We start from the raw sequence: 19818 nt of genomic DNA, 5'->3' as shown, positions 1-19818 counted from the left end.
CCCTGTCAGTTGCTGAAGCCAACAAATCATTTTGGAGTCGGAGGAGGAGGAGGAGAGCCCAGCTGTTATCACAAGTGCCCTTAATGGACAAGGGAGAAGGCCCTGTTAATAAACGCCAGGGGGACCTCTTCTCCTGGAGCTATTCTGGGTGAGATTCCAGGGATGCACGACGGGCAATTGTTTTGGGAAACCGGCATATTTTAAGCCGAGGTTGGATGGCTATCTGTCATGGATGCTTTAGCTGAGATTCTGCAGGGGCTGGAAAAATAAACCTATGCTGCCAATACTCGTGGTAAATCAGTATACAACAAAGCAGCACAAAAACGGCGCACGCAAATCTACCAAACCATTCCATGTATTGAATTCTATATTGGTAGTCCAATCAAAAAGTGAGCAATACAAGAAGTCAAACAAAGAAGCCACAAACAGAAAACTCATTCAAGTTAGTACAACAGGACAATTTCAGTCTATAAATGTCTTTAGCCAGGCTCCTGTAGATATTGATGAAAATAGGTCCAGTCCGATGATATGTACAGATGTTAATAGATGAAAGCAAGTCCAATCAGATGGAATATTGAAGATGTGATGCACAAAAATTAGACAGGGTGCCGGCGTTTGTCCCCTGTTTCGCCCATGGACAATTTTGGGCTTCTTCAGTAAATTCTTTCCCAGGATTTACTGTATATTCATACATACACTGGTGGGATAAGTCAAACCTTATTAGTATGAAAACATACAGTGCAAAGTTTGTAAATAGTGTCTGAACAGACAAATACAAAAATCCATACTTACAATTTACATGTTACATCTCATCTAAATTAGAACATCTAGTCTTCTTCTTCAAAAGAAAATTTCTCAAAGATTTGGTACATTTGCACACTTTCACTGGTGATATAAACCAAACCTAGTTAATATTTACACATTCATTATATGAATAATCAAAAATTTCTATATCATTACTGAAAATATAAATGAATACAGGAATCAATACTTACACTTCATATGCTAAGTTCTTTCTTGGCTTAAGCATTTATTCATTTAGCAAAGTTGCTGTGTTTGGATCAACCATATATACAACATTCCATAAAGGGTAGTCTAGCAGGTGTCAGTTATTAGAAGGAAGGAGGATATGGATCCTGATAGTACTTACAGTGTCTAAGTTCTTTCTATGTAAATAACTACTAGTATACAGATTTAAATGAACACTGAGAAATCGAGATCCGAATTCAGTCCCCATGGTTGCACTTGAATGAGATTCTGCAGGGGGCCGGACCAGATGACCCAATTCTAGGATTCCGTGATTCAGCGTTGAGTTCACATTCAAACTAAGCTATCATTACAGTACCGTCCTTACACCAATATGACTTGCCTTCCAAGTAGCCCTAAAGGTGAATTTGCTTCTCCGAAGGAGAGCTCGGCTGCTGGATCAGGCCAGTGGCCCATCTAGGCCAGCATCTGGGGCTAGTGGACCGCAAGCTGAACGTGAGCCAACAGGGTGATGCAGCGGCAAAAAAAGCTAATGTTATTCTAGGCTGCATCAACAGAAGTCTAGTGTCCAGGTCAAGGGAAGCAATGGTATCACTCTATTCCGCCTTGGTCAGACCACATGTGGAGTCCTGTGTCCAAAAAGACCAACGACCTTCTTTCAGAGAGAGGGGGAAATACTCCAAGGACCCCCATGAAGATTCAGCATGTCCAATGGGCACAGAATCCTAACTGGCTGCTGCTGGTAATGTTAGTGGAGACAGAAAACTGGGGAGAAGTGGGGACGGGATGGAGCAACCTGGGAGAGGTCATGTCCGGCTGGTTGAGCAGGGAGCCCTCCACGCTGCAAAATTTAGTTGCAGGTCCCATCTGTATAACACATTCCACACCTGGTGGTGGAACAACCGCATGACCGGCAGACTCATCCCAGTATTCAGAGCGGTTCCCCATTTCCTCTCGAAGCCCTTCCTGTCCGTCTGGGCTCGACGGAACGGCCGGCCAACCTCTCGGAACCAAGGGAGCCTGATGCTGCGTTTGCTGTGCCCCACTCAGGTCCAATGCCCGCACCCTGCCAGCATTCGTGCAGCTGCCGCCGGGGCCCAGGCATGGAGCGGGGGAAATGGTACGGGGTTCGTTCCTACCTACACCTTTTCTATGAGGACTGCACTGCAGCGAATCTGGATGACGAACTGGATTTGCCCCCAACATCTCCAGCCAGCAGCGGCTGGTCCTCTGTCGTCCGGAAGGTAAGGACTGCAACAAGTCCCTGCTTTTTGTTGCTGTTGCGTTCAGGCCTTTCAGACTAAGCACCTCTGAGCATGCGAAGAGTTCCTCCTTCTCCCCGCCACCAGCATTTATTAAAGCAGCTCAAGAAAAACTGCCCCTTGAGCATGTGCAGAGTTTATTCGTTAGGAATATAGGAAGCGGCCTTAAATCGAGCCAGACCGCTGGTCAGTCTAGCTCAGTATTGCCTACCCTGGCAGGCAACAGCTCTCTAGAGTTTCCAGCAGAGGAGATTCCCTACCTGGGGATGCTGCGGGGGGTGGGTGGACCAGGAACCTTCTGCATCCAAATGGGAAGGGGACTTTGGGGGCACACCCAGGGCACCTCTCCAAGGGAACAGGCAGCCAGCGAGTATTATAGGAAGGCAGCAGCGGTTGCTAAGGCCAGGCCAGGCCAGGCAGATACCCCAGTCTCCACTGAGCACATCCTCAGGCCCACTAGGACCTGGCAGCTTCTGGGATGACTCTGGCGCCACCTGCAGACAAGTGCTGGAGCATCCTGGCGCTCCCAGAAGGAGAACGGGGTTCTGGAGGTCACGTCCTGCCACTCACAACAAGCTTCAAGTTCCAAGCTTGTGCCTCCTTGTGCCACCATGGCAGGGCTCACCCCTGGGCGATTCGAGAGCTCCACCCAGCTGCTGCGCCCACTGGCTAGGAATCACAGAATCCTAGAGTTGGAAGAGACCCCAAGGGCCATCCAGTCCAACCCGCTGCCAAGCAGGAAACACCATCAAAGCATTCCTGACAGATGCCTGTCAAGCCTCCGCTTCAAGACCTCCAAAGAAGGAGACTCCACCACACTCCTTGGCAGCAAATTCCACTGTCCAACAGCTCTTACTGTCAGGAAGTTCTTCCTAATGTTTAGGTGGAATCTTCTTTCTTGTAGTTTGAATCCATTGCCCCGTGTCCGCTTCTCTGGAGCAGCAGAAAACAACCTTTCACCCTCCTCTATGTGACATCCTTCTATATATTTGAACATGACTATCATATCACCCCTTAACCTTCTCTTCTCCAGGCTAAACATACCCAGCTCCCTAAGCCGTTCCTCATAAGGCATTGTTTCCAGGCCTTTGACCATTTTGGTTGCCCTCCTCTGGACACCTTCCAGCTTGTCAGTATCCTTCTTGAACTGTGGTGCCCAGAACTGGACACAGTATTCCAGGTGAGGTCTGACCAGAGCGGAATACAGTGGTACTATTACTTCCCTTGATCTAGATGCTATACTCCTATTGATGCAGCCCAGAATTGCATTGGCTTTTTTAGCTGCTGCATCACACTGTTGACTCATGTCAAGTTGATGGTCTACCAAGACTCCTAGATCCTTTTCACATGTATGTACTGCTCTCAAGCCAGGTGTCACCCATCCTGTATTTGTGCCTTTCAATTTTTTTTGCCCAAGTGTAGTACTTTACATTTCTCCCTGTTAAAATTCATCTTGTTTGCTTTGGCCCAGTTGTCTAATCTGTTCAGGTCATTTTGAAGTGTGATCCTGTCCTCTGGGGTATTAGCCACCTCTCCTGCCTCAAGTCTAGGATTTGTGGTCCCTTCCTTTAATTGCAGGGATGGTGTTAAGGATGCAGACTTCAATCTTTAAAAAGCTTAGAGAGGGGACTAATGCAGCCTTGCCAACTGTGTGCCCCCCTCAAATGCACTGGCTGGGGCTGTTTATGGGTGATCCTGGGTATTGAAGTGTGGAGGGGAAAGCACTTTGCATGCACTCAGAGGCACTTCTGGCATGCTCAGAGGCTAGTTCTAGGCATGTTTAGGCACTTTGTTTTGACCTCTCTGGTTTTAATTGCTGTATCGCTTGTATTTTATCTTGCAAGGCACCTCGAGACATTTTAGAGGAGGAGGTGGCAGTGGCGAATAATAATAACTACACTTGGGGGGAAAAAAATGAAAGGCACAAATACAGGATGGGTGACACCTGGCTTGAGAGCAGTATATGTGAAAAGGATCTAGGAGTCTTGGTAGACCATCTACTTGACATGAGTCAACAGTGTGATGCAGCAGCTAAAAAAGCCAATGCAATTCTGGGCTGCATCAATAGGAGTATAGCATCTAGATCAAGGGAAGTAATAGTACCACTGTATTCCGCTCTGGTCAGACCTCACCTGGAATACTGTGTCCAGTTCTGGGCACCACAGTTCAAGAAGGATACTGACAAGCTGGAACGTGTCCAGAGGAGGGCAACCAAAATGGCCAAAGGCCTGGAAACGATGCCTTATGAGGAACGGCTTAGGGAGCTGGGTATGTTTAGCCTGGAGAAGAGAAGGTTAAGGGATGACCTGATAGCCATGTTCAAATATATCAAAGGATGTCATATAGAGGAGGGTGAAAGGTTGTTTTCTGCTGCTCCAGAGAAGCAGACACGGGACAATGGATTCAAACTACAAGAAAGAAGATTCCACCTAAACATTAGGAAGAACTTCCTGACAGTAAGAGCTGTTGGACAGTGGAATTTGCTGCCAAGGAGTGTGGTGGAGTCTCCTTCTTTGGAGGTCTTTAAGTGGAGGCTTGACAGCCATCTGTCAGGAATGCTTTGATGGTGTTTCCTGCTTGGCAGGGGGTTGGACCGGATGGCCCTTGGGGCCTCTTCCAACTCTAGGATTCTAATAATGATGATGATGATGATGATGATGATGTATTTCTTGCTAGTCTGGACTGTAGCCCTATTTAACTAGATCTCTTGCCTGAAAGTTAGCATGCATAGGATTGTTGTTTGATGGGGAAATCTCCAAAGGCTGCTGAGCTGCTCCCTTTCTTACCACCTCCGCGGTGTCATGCCAAGTGCCGTTGACTTAATTGAGCCACACTGAAGTGCACTGAAGGGCACGGCCAGGTTTGGCATGCAAAGGCAGAGCGCCGGTGCGCTTCCTTCTGCAACAGCTATCTGCCTCGATTTGCCCAGACGCAACAACGCCAGCCAAAACGTCTCGTTCCGCAACGAAAGCCTCTCCGTGTGTGTAAACAGTGGGGCAGATTCCCCTTCTCATCTTGCTCTTTTCCACCCCAAGGTGACCCTCTCCGCTGGGACCCTGCTGCTGCTCATCGGGGCCTCGGCTTTGGCCACGGGGTACCTCCTGCCTCCCAAGCTGGAAGGGATCGGCGAGGCAGAGTTCGTGGTGCTCGACCAGAAGGCCGTGGAATACAACCACGCCTTGGGGATCTGCCAGGCCGTGGGTGCGGTGTTATGCGCCATGGCTGGGGCTCTTCTGACCGCCTGCCTTCTGTCCTCGGGGCTGCGCAGCTGGAACAGGGGCGGCAAACAGGGCCAGGACCGCGAAAACCAGGAAGAGCAGCTGTCCCCCATCTTGCGGGAGGGCTCCCCTGGGCAGCGCCAGGGCACCATTGTCACAGCAGCTCCCGTGCCCTTCAGAGACCCCTGGGTGCAGAGCATTCAGCCTAAGAGAGAGCCGTAAACCCAGACTTTTCGAGAGGGGAAGAAGCCATGCGCAGAGGCCCATCACAGGCCACCTTTCCAAGCTGTCACTTCCCTCCTCGAGCTGTTTGCCGCATCATGCTTTGAATGTCACGTTTCGAACCAGTGGCTCCCAAACGTTTTCAGGGCACCGTCCCCTTGGTCCTGAAATGCATCCCCAGGGCCCCCTACTATTCTGAAAAGCCTCCCTTAATAAAGTTTGAAATAATCCCAAACTCAGTCTCAGTTCTTCATCAATAGGAGTATAACATCTAGATCAAGGGAAGTAATAGTACCACTGCATTCCGCTCTGGTCAGACCTCACCTGGAGTACTGTGTCCAGTTCTGGGCACCACAGTTCAAGAAGGATACTGACAAGCTGGAACGTGTCCAGAGGAGGGCAACCAAAATGGTCAAAGGCCTGGAAACGATGCCTTAGGAGGAACGGCTTAGGGAGCTGGGTATGTTTAGCCTGGAGAAGAGAAGGCTAAGGGGTGATATGATAGCCCTGTTCAAATATATCAAAGGATGTCATATAGAGGAGGGTGAAAGGTTGTTTTCTGCTGCTCCAGAGAAGCGGACACGGGGCAATGGATTCAAACTACAAGAAAGAAGATTCCACCTAAACATTAGGAAGAACTTCCTGACAGTGAGAGCTGTTCAACAGTGGAATTTGCTGCCAAGGAGTGTGGTGGAGTCTCCTTCTTTGGAGGTCTTGAAGTGGAGGCTTGACAGCCATCTGTCAGGAATGCTTTGATGGTGTTTCCTGCTTGGCAGGGGGTTGGACTGGATGGCCCTTGGGGTCTCTTCCAACTCTAGGATTCTATGATTCTACCCCTCAGTTTTGCTTCAATTCAACAAACCCTTCTGGGGCTGAGAAGAGTTCAGTTTGTCAACTCTTTAAGGGACAGAAGCTCTGCGCCGGCAACAGCTGAGTGCGTGACAGGCAGCAATTCAACAGGCTATCTCTGCAGCTCTACACCTGAAAAATCTGCACCAGTTGAGATTCCTGCGGTCTGCACAGTTCTCAAGGTCACGGAGAGTTTCCAGACAAGAAGGTGCCACCAGCAATTCTCATGCGTTCGTCTGTTTAAATGGAAGGGGCGCACAGCCACCAGGCCTGGATGACAGCATTTCCCCTTTCTGGTTCAATAAAGATCAAAATAAATGGAAATGCTTGGATGGAATCTGTTTCATTGGCTGAGCAGTAGCAAGTATTGCATGGCTAGTCTCTGCCAGGGTTCAGTTAATCCACAATCTGATTTTATGAAATAATCCTACTCCTCAAAGATGGGGGCAGGGCGTTATTATTATTATTATTATTATTATTATTATTATTATTATTATTTAAACCCTAGCCACTCTGGGCAGCTTCCAACACACATAAAAATAATAGTAACGATCTGATCCAATATACAACCTTGATGGCAGAAGGTGAGGAGGAATTAAAGAACCTTTTAATGAGGGTGAAAGAGGAGAGCGCAAAATATGGTCTGAAGCTCAACATCAAAAAAACTAAGATCATGGCCACTGGTCCCATCACCTCCTGGCAAATAGAAGGGGAAGAAATGGAGGCAGTGAGAGATTTCACTTTCTTGGGCTCCATGATCACTGCAGATGGTGACAGCAGTCACGAAATTAAAAGACGCCTGCTTCTTGGGAGGAAAGCAATGACAAACCTAGACAGCATCTTAAAAAGCAAAGACATCACCTTGCCGACAGAGGTCCGTATAGTTAAAGCTATGGTTTTCCCAGTAGTAATGTACGGAAGTGAGAGCTGGACCATAAAGAAGGCTGATTGCCGAAGAATGGATGCTTTTGAATTATGGTGCTGGAGGAGACTCTTGAGAGTCCCATGGACTGCAAGAAGATCAAACTTATCCATCCTTAAAGAAATCAGCCCTGTGTGCTCACTGGAAGGGCAGATCCTGAAGTTGAGGCTCCAGTACTTTGGCCACCTCATGAGAAGAGAAGACTCCCTGGAATAGACCCTGATGTTGGGAAAGATTGGGGGCACAAGGAGAAGGGGATGACAGAGGACGAGATGGTTGGACAGTGTTCTCGAAGCGACTAGCATGAGTCTCACCAAACTGTGGGAGGCAGTGGAAGACAGGAGTGCTCTGGTCCATGGGGTCACGAAGAGTCGGACATGACTAAAATGACTAAACAACAACAACAACGATCCAATATAAAAAGTAAGGATATCTTTAGCATATATCAAATAAGGCAATACTATATTCAATAATGCATTAGAATCCAATAGTAAACAGTAAAATTAAACACCAGCAAATACTAATTAAACCTTTTACTCTTAACAATTACACTAAAGAATTACTAATCTATAATCAATAAAAAACAACAGCAAATCACAATGCATGAAATACCACAAAACACACAAAACCACATAAAGGGATCAAATTGAGAAACAAGGACACACAACTTATAAAATTATTATTATTATTATTATTTTAAAAAAATCCCTGAACTCCTCTCTTCCCAGCTGCTTCTGCTGTTCTCAAAGCCACGGTCTGGAAAAGACTCCTGGGACTGGAGGGTGGGGCAAGGCAGGTGGGGAATGTTGCAAGCCAGGAAGGGAGAAATCCAGGCAGGCCTTGACAATTCTGGTGTCAGGGGTAGAAAGCAAAAAAATTGAAACTCTGCTCCCCACTATTGAATGATATATCCTGCTTTTCTGCTTAAGGGGTTTACGCAAGGGTTGCATCCTGAAGTACCACCCACACCAAAATTCCACCGCAGCCTCATCAAAATGCACATTTGCGCACAAGAGCATTCCTGGTCTCGCAAATGCTGTTTTGAGGCGGTCAACCTGTGTCCAGCAGCATCGCCAGGAAAATCGGGAGCCCCAAAAGGGGCAAAATATCTTTCCAGGGGTTATTTTTTGTGGGGGGAAATAACAGCACATATCAATGACACGATAGAAGTTTATACAATTATTCACGGCATAGAGAAAGTAGAAAGGGAGACGTTTCGCTCCCTCTCTTACAGTACTAGAATTTAAGGATATCTAAGGAGGATAAGGAGATTCAGAACAGTTTGAAGATGCTGCCTAGGTTTGTCATTGCTTTCCTTCCAAGAAGCAGGCGTCTTTTAATTTCGGGACTGCTGTCACCATCTGCAGTGATCATGGAGCCCAAGAAAGTGAAATCTCTCACTGCCTCCATTTCTTCCCTTTCTATTTGCCAGGAGTTGATGGGTCCAGTGGCCATGATCTTAGTTTTTTTGATGTTGAGTTTATTCACATTTAACTTGTGTGCATTCAGCTTTATGTGCTTGGCAAATCAATAATAATAATAATAATAATAATAATAATAATAATAATAATGTCTGGAAAGGGGAAGGGAATCCCACACCATTGAACTCCATGTCATTTGATTATACGCAATTTTCGCTTTATGCACTATCCCTGCAACAGAACCCCAGCTTAAGTTGAGAGTTGCCTGTATCCAATGAGAGGAAAGCTCTGTACGTGTTCAGAGGAACCCTGTCCTTAGGCTCATTCAACACACACAGCAGGGGGTGATTTCCTTTAAGGAAGAAAAGCACCGAGTGCAAAGTCCTAGGCCATTTTAAAAAGCAAAACATTACAAATGAAATTACCATATGCAATTAAAACAAAACAAAACAAAACACCCAAGTTTGCTGTTGAGGAAGGGCAAGCAAAAGGCATTCTGCACATGCTCAAAGGCACTCTGCTGGACAAGCTTTTTGAAAACACAAAAGATGGCAGTCCTACTCCCTTCTTCCCATGAACTTTCAGGTCTGTAGTAGGGCTGCTTCCAGCACTTGTCCACTAGGGGGAGCTCTAAACCAAATCCTCGAGGAGGGACCAATAAGCCGCCTAATCTAATGGATGCAACAAAATGATGCAGCGTGGTGTACCTTGAACAGGATACTCCATTCCATTCCTAGTCTCCTCCTGATTTTTCGTGTCTTCCCCTCCACCCCAATGGCCAGCCAGCATTTCATGCTCAGTCCTCACTGGGCTGTTTTGAACCCAGCGTTTTTGTACTTTCTGTAAACCTGTCGTTAAACCTCTCTCTTGTGTGTGGGTAGTTCTGTTTTGGCTACATGGGAGACTGGCGTATGGGCAATTTAGTTTGCTGTTAGTGATTTATAACGAGTGATTTACTAGAAATCATAGAATCACCGAGTCATCTAGTCCAACCTCCTGTGATGCAGGAATCTCAGCTAACGCACCCATGACAGATGGCCATCCAACCTCTGCTTCAAAACCTCCAAGGAAGGAGAGCCCACCGCCTCCCGAGGGGGTCCATTCCGCTGTTGAACAGCTCTTACTCTCGGAAAGTTCTTCCTGATGTTTAGTTGGAATCTCCTTTCTTGTAACTTGAAGCCATGGGTTCGAGTCCTACCCTCCGGAGCAGGAGAAAACAAGCTTGCTCCCTCTTCCCTGGGACAGCCCTTGAGATATTTGAAGATGGCTATCATTATCTCCTCTCAGTCTCCTCTTTTCCAGGCTAAACATACCCAGCTCCCTCAACCGTTCCTCATAAGGCTTGCTTTCCAGACCCTCGATCATCTTGGTCGCCCTCCTTTGCACACCTTCCAACTTGTCAACAACCTTCTTGAATTGTTTAAAGCAGTGCTATATATATATATATATATATATATATATATATATATATATTCAGGGGTACTCTCATTTTCGTACTCATATTGAAATACTGCTCCTCAATGAGGCCAAACTTAGATTCACAAAATGTTTAGGGATATGTGTACCCTCGTGATCTTGGGCTCCATGATTGCTGCAGATGGAGACAGCAGCCACGAAATTAAAAGACGCCTGCTTCTTGGGAGGAAAGCAATGACAAACCTAGACAGCATCTTAAAAAGCAGAGACATCACCGACAAAGGTCTGTATAGTTAAAGCTATGGTTTTCCCAGTAGTAATGTACGGAAGTGAGAGCTGGACCATAAAGAAGGCTGATCGCCGAAGAATTGATGCTTTTGAATTATGGTGCTGGAGGAGACTCTTGAGAGTCCCATGGACTGCAAGAAGATCAAACTTATCCATCCTGACAAGACAGAAGTACTGTTCTTGGGGGACAGGAGGAGGGCAGGTGTGGAGGATTCCCTGGTCCTGAATGGGGTAACTGTGCCCCTGAAGGACCAGGTGCGCAGCCTGGGAGTCATTTTGGACTCACAGCTGTCCATGGAAGCGCAGGTTAATTCTGTATCCAGGGCAGCTGTCTACCAGCTCCACCTGGTACGCAGGCTGAGACCCTACCTGCCCGCGGACTGTCTCACCAAAGTGGTGCATGCTCTGGTTATCTCCCGCTTGGACTACTGCAATGCGCTCTATGTGGGGCTGCCTTTGAAGGTGACCCGGAAACTGCAATTAATCCAAAATGCGGCAGCTAGACTGGTGACTGGGAGTGGCCGCCGAGACCACATAACACCGGTCCTGAGAGATCTGCATTGGCTCCCAGTACGTTTCCGAGCACAATTCAAAGTGTTGGTGCTGACCTTTAAAGCCCTAAACGGCCTCGGTCCTGTATACCTGAAGGAGCGTCTCCACCCCCATCATTCAGCCCGGACACTGAGATCCAGCGCCGAGGGCCTTCTGTCTGTTCCCTCACTGCGAGAAGCAAAACTACAGGGAACCAGGCAGAGGGCCTTCTCGGTAGTGGCGCCCGCCCTGTGGAACGCCCTCCCATCACAGGTCAGGGAAATAAACAACTACCTGACATTCAGAAAAAACCTGAAGGCAGCCCTTTTTAGGGAAGTTTTTAATGTTTGATATTGTTGTATTTGGTTTCTGTTGGAAGCCGCCCAGAGTGGCTGGGGAAATCCAGCCAGATGGGCGGGGTACAAATAATAAATATTATTATTATTATTATTATTATCCTTAAAGAAATCAGCCCTGAGTGCTCACTAGAAGGACAGATCCTGAAGCTGAGGCTCCAGTACTTTGGCCACCTCATGAGAAGAGAAGACTCCCTAGAAAAGACCCTGATGTTGGGAAAGAAGGAGGGCACAAGGAGAAGGGGACGACAGAGGATGAGATGGTTGGACAGTGTTCTCGAAGCGACTGGCATGAGTTTGGCCAAACTGCGGGAGGCAGTGAAAGATAGGCGTGCCTGGCGTGCTCTGGTCCATGGGGTCACGAAGAGTCGGACACGACTGAACGACTGAACAACAACGTACCCTTGTGTACCCCCAGAAAAAAGCACTGGTTTAAAGCCATGTAGGTTGGTGGATGGGATGTGGGTGGCGCTGTGGGTTAAACCACTGTGCCGCTTGGGCTTGCCGATCGAAAGGTCAGCAGTTCGAATCCCTGCAACGGGGTGAGCTCCTGTTGTTCGGTCCCAGCTCCTGCGCACCTAGCAGTTCAAAAGCACACAGTGCAAGTAGATAAATAGGTACCACTCCAGCGGGAAGGTAAACGGCATTTCTGTGCGCTGCTCTGGTTTGGCCAGAAGCAGCTTAGTCATGCTGGCCACATGACCCAGAAAAACTGTCTGCGGAAGCAGACAAACGCCGTCTCCCTCGGCCTGTAAAGCGAGATGAGCGCCGCAACCCCAGAGTCGTTTGTGACTGGACTTAATTGTCAGAGATCCCTTTGCCTTTAGGTTGGTGGACATCTCTGCCTCCTGCGGGCGTGAGTTCCGCATTTTAACAATGCAACCGGAGAGGCAAGTCAGCAGTTTGACGGTTCAAGGAAACAAACCAGAGCTCTGTCTTCAGGCTCTGCTGTATGGAATGACTGGGTTAAAGGAGCGGAATAGGTAAATCTGGTTGGGGCTCCTACAGTGGTTGGGTGGGTGGGGGGCACAAAACAGGAAACTGCTAAGCCTGTGCTCAGCAGATCCCAGCTTGTTCCCATAGCCTCAGCATCATGTGTCTGCAAGCCGACAACAACTAGCTCTTTAATTCAGAGGCTCTCCTCCCTGCCCCTCATCTGACTCTGTGTAGGCAAATATAGACATTGAACTCACCAGCTGAGTGTTTCATTTCGACATCCCTTATTATGAATGGGGTTAACGGCCACCGCCAAGAGGGGGGGGGGAGCTGTGAGTCACGGCATAATTGCAAGGTTGAAACACCTCCAGAGGAAGGAAGTTCTCTGCACTGAAAGCTGGAAAGGAAAGAAGAAGAAGAAGAAGAAGAAGAAGAAGAAGAAGAAGAAGAAGAAGAAGAAGAAGATGCCACTCGGTGCTTTTAATCAGCAAAATGAAACAGGGAGAGGCCTAACAGAAAGGAATCAACATCCATGGAATTGTAGACTTGGAAGGGAACCCATGAGTAATCTAGTCCAACCCCCTGCGATGCAGGACTCAAAAGAGGTTAAATAGGATGTGAGCTTTTTATTAGAAACAGCAGAACATTAGTTCTTAATAAGAGGTAAGTTATGGAAACCACCCAGAATGGCTGTATTAATAATAATAATAACAATAATAATAATAATAATAATAATATGTTGACAGGTCTGTTTGCTTTTCAATCTGGCTACTTTAGTTTATTTATATAATTTATTTATATGCTGATTAACCGTAAACACCTCTAAGTGGTTGACATAAATAAAATATAAAGGATACATAAAAATGATTGATAGCAGTTAATGTTTTTTTTTTTAAAAAAACCCAACACCAAGTTGATCTAAAATCAAGTTGAAAATGCAAATAAAACCAGCAATTAAAAAATATACATTATAAAATAAAATGACATATATGTCCTATTTCCCTATCCGGATAGGCTTAGTGAAAAGGCTTTTAGTAGGTGTCAGAAAGAAGACAGGGAAGGTGTGTGCCTGATGTCAAAGGGCAGGGAGTTCCACAGGTCAGGTGCTGCCATGCCAAAAGATCTATCCCTTACAAATGTGGAATGAACCGCAGGTGGCTCTTGTGAAACTTACGAGAAATTATGACAAGCCGGTTTCCCGGAAGGGAAGCTCAGGCTGCCAACTTCTTCCACGCCTTCTGCTCTTCTGCCTCAAACAGTCGTTTGATCTGCAGGCAGCAGCAAGACGCAGGGTTTATTGCCCTGCCATTAAAACGCTCGCTGCTGATGGACGCAGGCCCCGATTTCTCCTTGCACAAAGACAGAACAGGGAAGGCTGCTCCGATCCTGCTCTTTTTCTGCTCCGCTGGCAAACCTGCCAAGTAGGGGGGCAGGCTGCTGGGTTTTGGTTTTGTAACAGAGACATTAAGAGAGTCATAGGATTGTACAGTTGAAAAGGACCCCAAGGGCCATCTACCCATAGCTGTCAACTTTGCCCCTTTTTTAAATAGGGAAATTCCCTCATTCCGAATAGGGTTCCTCGCAAGAAAAGGGGAAAGTTGGCAGCTATGCACCTACCCCCTGCAAAGCAGGAATCACAGCCAATTCTCCCTCATCACCCCGATTCGGAGAGTGCCACAATTAGAGAGGCAAAAGCTCCGAAGTCTCTTGTGGCAACTGAGAACATGAAAACAGCTTTCCTGAGCCAGACGAAGGAGCCACCTCATTTAGCGTTCCGTAATGCGGTTTGTTCGTATCTGCCTGGTACGCTAAGGTAGACGACACCTGTCCATGGATGTTCAATTTAGCTAACAAGTTTAAAGGTGGACATGATGGAAATAACAGAAGAAGAAGAAGAAGCTGGAAAGGGTGAATTTGGGGGGGGAGGCTTGTGGGGGTTGGGAAAGGTAATGGGAAGGGTTGTGATGGACAGGAGGGGGGTGGGGTAAAGGATGATATTTAAAGGTGATATTATAAAGGCTGACCACGGAACTCCGAAACCAGAGGGAAAACGGTGTATGAGACTGGAAGAAATATTTGATAAGATGTGATATATATATATATATATATATATATATATATATATATATATTTGAAATTGGAATCAGAAGAAATATAGGCTGCAGTAGAACAAAGTTTAGAGAGGACAAAAGAAGTTGAGATGTGGAATTTGATGTTTTGTTTGATAAGAATAAGATTTAAGATACGTTGATTATAATTGTAAGATTAAGATTAGGTGTAAGAAAGTAGATTTTATAAGGTTACAAAGTTACTAAAGAATATTAGAAATGAACGCAGAAGAGAGGACGTGAGGAAGTCCAAAAATTTAGGATTATAAAGAGGATAAGGATGGAGAAATAAGTGTTTTGCCTGTGTGTATTTTGCTTTGTTGTTTTTGTAGTGTTTGTATTTGTATTTTGTGTATGTTTATCATTAAAATCCAATAAATTCTTATCAAAAAACAACAACAACAATTTAGCTAACAAGGCTAATGGCCGCAAATAGACTCTCTCCTTGTTGAAGTTGTCAAGGCACAGACCTCCCATGAATGCACAGGAAAACAAGGCCCTTGTTTTGTTTTTGTTTTTTAAAAAACAGGGCCGGGGGGGGGGGCTTATTTCCAGCTGGGCAGCCTCTCTCCTCTCCAGTGTAACTGCTAAAGGTGCAGAAGCCGTTGCCTCCGGTGGCCTCCCGGCTCTGTTCCCAGGACCCAGGAGTTCTGCTGGCAGGAAGCCCAGGAGTTGTACAGGAAGAGCCACCCCCTGCTCTGAGGAGGGAGGGTTGAGGAAGGGGGGGGGGAGAGACGCTTCTCCTCCAAGAAATGCACAAAGGTCACGTCCTGGGCTGAGCTCGCTGACCCCAGGCTTGTGGGAAAGCGAGGAGGCCTCGCGGGGCTTTTCGGGGAAGCGGATGTAAGCCTGTGTGGGAGGAGAGGGAGCCTTTCTGATGACAGCGGGGGGGGGGTGCTTCTTCCAGACACAGCCAAGACTCCCCAGGAATGTGCTCTGCTAGTAGCCACTGAAGCTATGGTTTTCCCAGTAGTGATGTATGGAAGTGAGAGCTGGACCACAAAGAAGGCTGATCGCCGAAGAATTGATGCTTTTGAATTATGGTGCTGGAAGAGAGTCCCATTGACTGAAAGAAGATCAAACTTATCCATCCTTAAAGAAATCAGCCCTGAGTGCTCACTGGAAGGACAGATCCTGAAGCTGAGGCTCCAGTACTTTGGGCACCTCATGAGAAGAGAAGACTCCCTGGAAAAGACCCTGATGTTGGGAAAGATGGAGGGCACAAGGAGAAGGGGACGACAGAGGACGAGATGGTTGGACAGTGTTCTCGAAGCTACCAACATGAGTCTGACCAAACTGCGGGAGGCAGTGGAAGACAGGAGTCCCTGGCGTGCTCTGGTCCATGGGGTCACAAAGAGTCGGACACGACTAAACAACTAAACAGCAACAAGGAGCCATTGACAGCCATCTCCTCCACAAATTTCAGAAGAACATCTCAGGAAAATCTAGCATGAAGGTCCCGACTTTGCAAACTCCTATCCGGCAGCCTAAATTGGGCTCCCAGGACACTGTCTGCATGTGACATTCTTGGTGGTGACATGCGCTCCAGACACTGCCATCGTCCTTTGCGCCTTCTGCCAGGCTACCTAGGTGTTGGGTGACATCTGCAGCCTTAGCACCAGGCGGAGAATAACACACTTGTTACAAACCCAGCTATCTGCGTCTCTAATGGCCGAATAGCCCTCCTTCCTTGGAGGTTTTTAAGCAGAGGTCGGATGGTCACCTGTCATGGATGCTTTAGTTGAGATTCTTGCATTGCAGAGGGTTGGACTAAATGGCCCTGGGGGGTCCCTTCCAACTCTACGATTCTACGATCAGCAGCAAAAACTGCCCACCTTACCCTGCCAATGAGAGGGTCAGCCCTGAGAGTTGGCTGGGCTCTGTCTGTCTTGGTAGATAATGGAGGAGGGAAGTCAAAGAATTGGAATGTTGCAGCACCAGCAGTGGAGAGAGATGTTTTGTTGTAGCTGGGGCAGATGAAGGTGTGGCGCTGTGGTCTATCTAAACCACTGAGCCTCTTGCTCACCAATCAGAAGGTCGGCAGTTCGAATCCCCATGACGGAGTGAGCTTCCGTTGCTCTGTCCCAGCTCCTGCCAACCTAGCAGTTCAAAAGCACGCCAGTGCAAGTAGATAAATAGGTACCACTCTGGCAGGAAGGTAAACAGCATTTCTGTGCACTCTGGCTTCCGTAACGGTGTTCCGTTGCGCCAGAAGCGGTTTAGTCCTGCTGGCCACATAACCCGGAAAGCTGTCTGTGGACAAACGCCGGCTCCCTTGGCCCGAAAGCAAGATAAGCACCGTAACCACATGGTCACCTTTGACTGGACTTAACCGTCCAGGGTCCTTTACCTTTACAAGTTCTGCTGCTGCAGATGCACCATGGGCTTTCTTCTCTCTGTGCTCCTCCCAGCCGTCATTCCTCCTCTAGCCCTTGCTATGGACACACAACCTGACTGTCCCATTCCCAGGCGCTGCGGTCATCTGCAAGGGATTCTGCAACCCACACGGCAGGGTTGATGTTGCCAGTCTTCATGTCTCATTTGCAGACATCTTTGTAGCACAGATTTGGGCTGCCAGCTTCCCATAGAGCACATCCTTGGTGAATTTAATTTTTTTGGGGGGGGGCGGCTAGATCAAGGGTTGCCAAAGTGGGTGGTAGTGCCCTGGGGGGGGGGTGCAGTGGAATTACCTGGGGGCACTAAGAGGCAAGGCAAAATCAAAAATTCTTTCCAGTAGCACCTTAGAGACCAACTGAGTTTGTTCTTGGTATGATGTCAACTTAGAGACCAACTGAGTTTGTTCTTGTTCTCAGTTGGTCTCTAAGGTGCTACTGGAAAGAATTTTTGATTTTGTTTTGACTATGGCAGACCAACACGGCTACCCACCTGTAAGAGGCAAGGGTTGGGCTGTGGGGCAGTGGAGGTGAAAATGATTATCAGGATTTGAAAAGCGTCACTGGATCAAGTTAACTGGGTTTTGAATAAATGTAATAGTAGTAGTAATAATAATAATAATAATTTGTTTGTTTGTTTGTTTGTTTGTTTGTTTGTTTGTTTCCCGCCCATCTTGCTGGGCTTCCCCAGCCACTCTGGGCAGCTTCCAACAAAATATTAAAATACAATAATCCATCAAACATTAAAAGCTTCCCTAAACAGTGCTGCCTTCAGATGCCTTCTAAAAGTCTGGTAGTTGTTGTTCCCTTTGACATCTGGTGGGAGGGCGTTCCACGGGGCAGGTGCCACCACCAAGAAGGCCCTCTGCCTGGTTCCCTGTAGCTTTGCTTCTTGCAGTGAGGGAACCGCCAGAAGGCCCTCGGAGCTGGACCTCAGTGTCCGGGCGGAACAATGGGAGTAGAGACGCTCCTTCAGGTATACTGGACCGAGGCCATTTAGGTCTTTCAAGGTCAGCACCAACACTTTGAATTGTGCTCGGAAACATACTGGGAGCCAATGTAGGTCTTTCAGGACCGGTGTTATATTGTCTCGGCGGCCACTCCCAGCCACTAGTCTAGCTGCCTCATTACTCTTTTGAATTTCATTGTGTTATTGTCTTCCTCACATGGCTGACATGAACCGCTACTCTGAATAGCACTTTTTAACACTGGGGATGAGTCTATGGGACCCCCCCCAAAAAAGTGTGGGAACCCCAGGTTAGATTTATTGTCACTCCCAATTCCTCTCCTTGCAGTTTCTGCTGCCATTCACAGGTGGGTCATACCATTCAGAAGCCCAGCTCTCCTCCATGGAAGCTGCAGCCTTTTGGGGGGGGCTATCCCCCCTTTTCCTGGACCAAGCGGCACCCCCCCAAATGCCTGGTGCTTCTGTCCACAAGCTGGAGTAAGGGGGGAAGAGAAGGGAAGGGCACCCTTTCCTGGCTTGTAACATCCCGCCCTCCCAGGGATGTTTTGGACAGCGATCTTTGCTCCTTGCATAATCGCTGCCACTGATGCAACAGCGCATACCTCTGGCACGGACTACGGCTACTGCTGTTCCCAGAAAAGGTGGGGCGAGAGCCCAGTGCCCAGACTTTAAAAGGGCAGTAGCAGCAATTCAGTAGCTGGAGGCGGGGGGGGAGGTGTAGAGACAGCTGCCAGAGAAAAGCTGGATCCGAGTCTTGCCTTGGAGCTCAGCCCTAACTGAGGTCCCGGGGATCTGCTACCACTCACTGCGAGCAAGGCTGGGCTAAATGGTCCCTGGGTCTAACTCTGCCAGGGAATAGCTCAAAGCAGCTTTTCACCCCAGAATCCTGTATCGCACGCAGGCTGGCCAACAAGATGCCTCTGGGAAGTCCGCAAAAACCAGGACCTGAGGGCATTTAGCCTTCTCTTCTTCAGGGCCCCCAGGATCTGGTGTTCAGAGGAAAGGTACTGCTGATCTGGGAACCAAGATCAACAGCCTGGAAACCAAGCCTTATGAGGAACGGTTGAAGGAGCTGGGTATGTTTAGCCAGGGAAAGAGTAGACTGAGAGGAGATATGAGAGCCAAGTTCAAATATCTAAAGCAGAGGCTTTTCTTTTCTTTTTTGAAATAATATTTATTTGGTTTTTTAACAACAAAGAAAAAACAAACAGTAACATAACAGCTACAATAACAACAAGCATTAACAAACAAAAACACCAAAAAATAACAACTTATTTCTTCTATAAAAAATTAATTCAATTTTTCCTCACATCTTAATGGGAATTCCTCCTGTCTCCTCCTTCTGCGTCCCTTATGAATACCTTTTTCGTAACTTCCAAAACTATCTACCGGTAATTCTAATTTATTTTCTAACAACAACTTATCCATTAATATCTCATTATCTCTTATCTTATATTATACCCTTATCTAATTAATTAAATCTATCCCTTATCCTATCTTATATTCTTATATCAAAAATAACTAACTTCCACTATACAGCCTATCTTATCCTCAAAATATATCTAATTTTCAATCTTACAATGGTCTTTTAAATACAATTTAAATTTTCCCCATTCTTTTTCCACCGCGTCGTTTCTCTGGTCACGGATTTTCCCGGTCATTTCTGCAAGCTCCATATAGTCCATCATTTTCATCTGCCATTCGTCAATCGTTGGTAATTCTTCTGTCTTCCAGTTCTTAGCTATTGAAACTCTAGCTGCTGTTGTGGCATACAAAAATCCTATCACTTTTTGCAATGTCTTGACCTAGGATGCCCAGTAAAAAGGCCTCTGATTCCTTCTTAAATGTGTTTTTCAACACTTTTTAAATTTCGTTATATATCTTTTCCCAGAAGTCTTTCACCTTAGGGCACAACTAAAGCAGAGGCTTTTAACCTTTTTGA

At 47.0% G+C, this 19818-nt stretch overlaps 1 protein-coding gene across 1 annotated transcript; it reads left to right on the top strand.

The window, feature by feature from the left end:
• Positions 1–2042: 2042 nt before the first annotated feature.
• NRSN2 (neurensin 2) lies at positions 2043–5846 on the top strand. Its single transcript, XM_033151050.1, has 2 exons — positions 2043–2231; positions 5285–5846. The coding sequence occupies exons 1-2, from the start codon at positions 2043–2045 to the stop codon at positions 5687–5689; spliced, it is 594 nt and encodes a 197-aa protein (XP_033006941.1). The 3' UTR covers positions 5690–5846.
• Positions 5847–19818: the final 13972 nt, after the last annotated feature.

This window comes from Lacerta agilis, chromosome 6, assembly GCF_009819535.1.
Source record: "Lacerta agilis isolate rLacAgi1 chromosome 6, rLacAgi1.pri, whole genome shotgun sequence".
Classification (NCBI taxonomy): Eukaryota; Metazoa; Chordata; class Lepidosauria; order Squamata; family Lacertidae; genus Lacerta; species Lacerta agilis.
The sequence above is the reverse complement of the archived record's forward strand: the minus strand, read 5'-3'. Positions and strand labels throughout refer to the sequence as shown.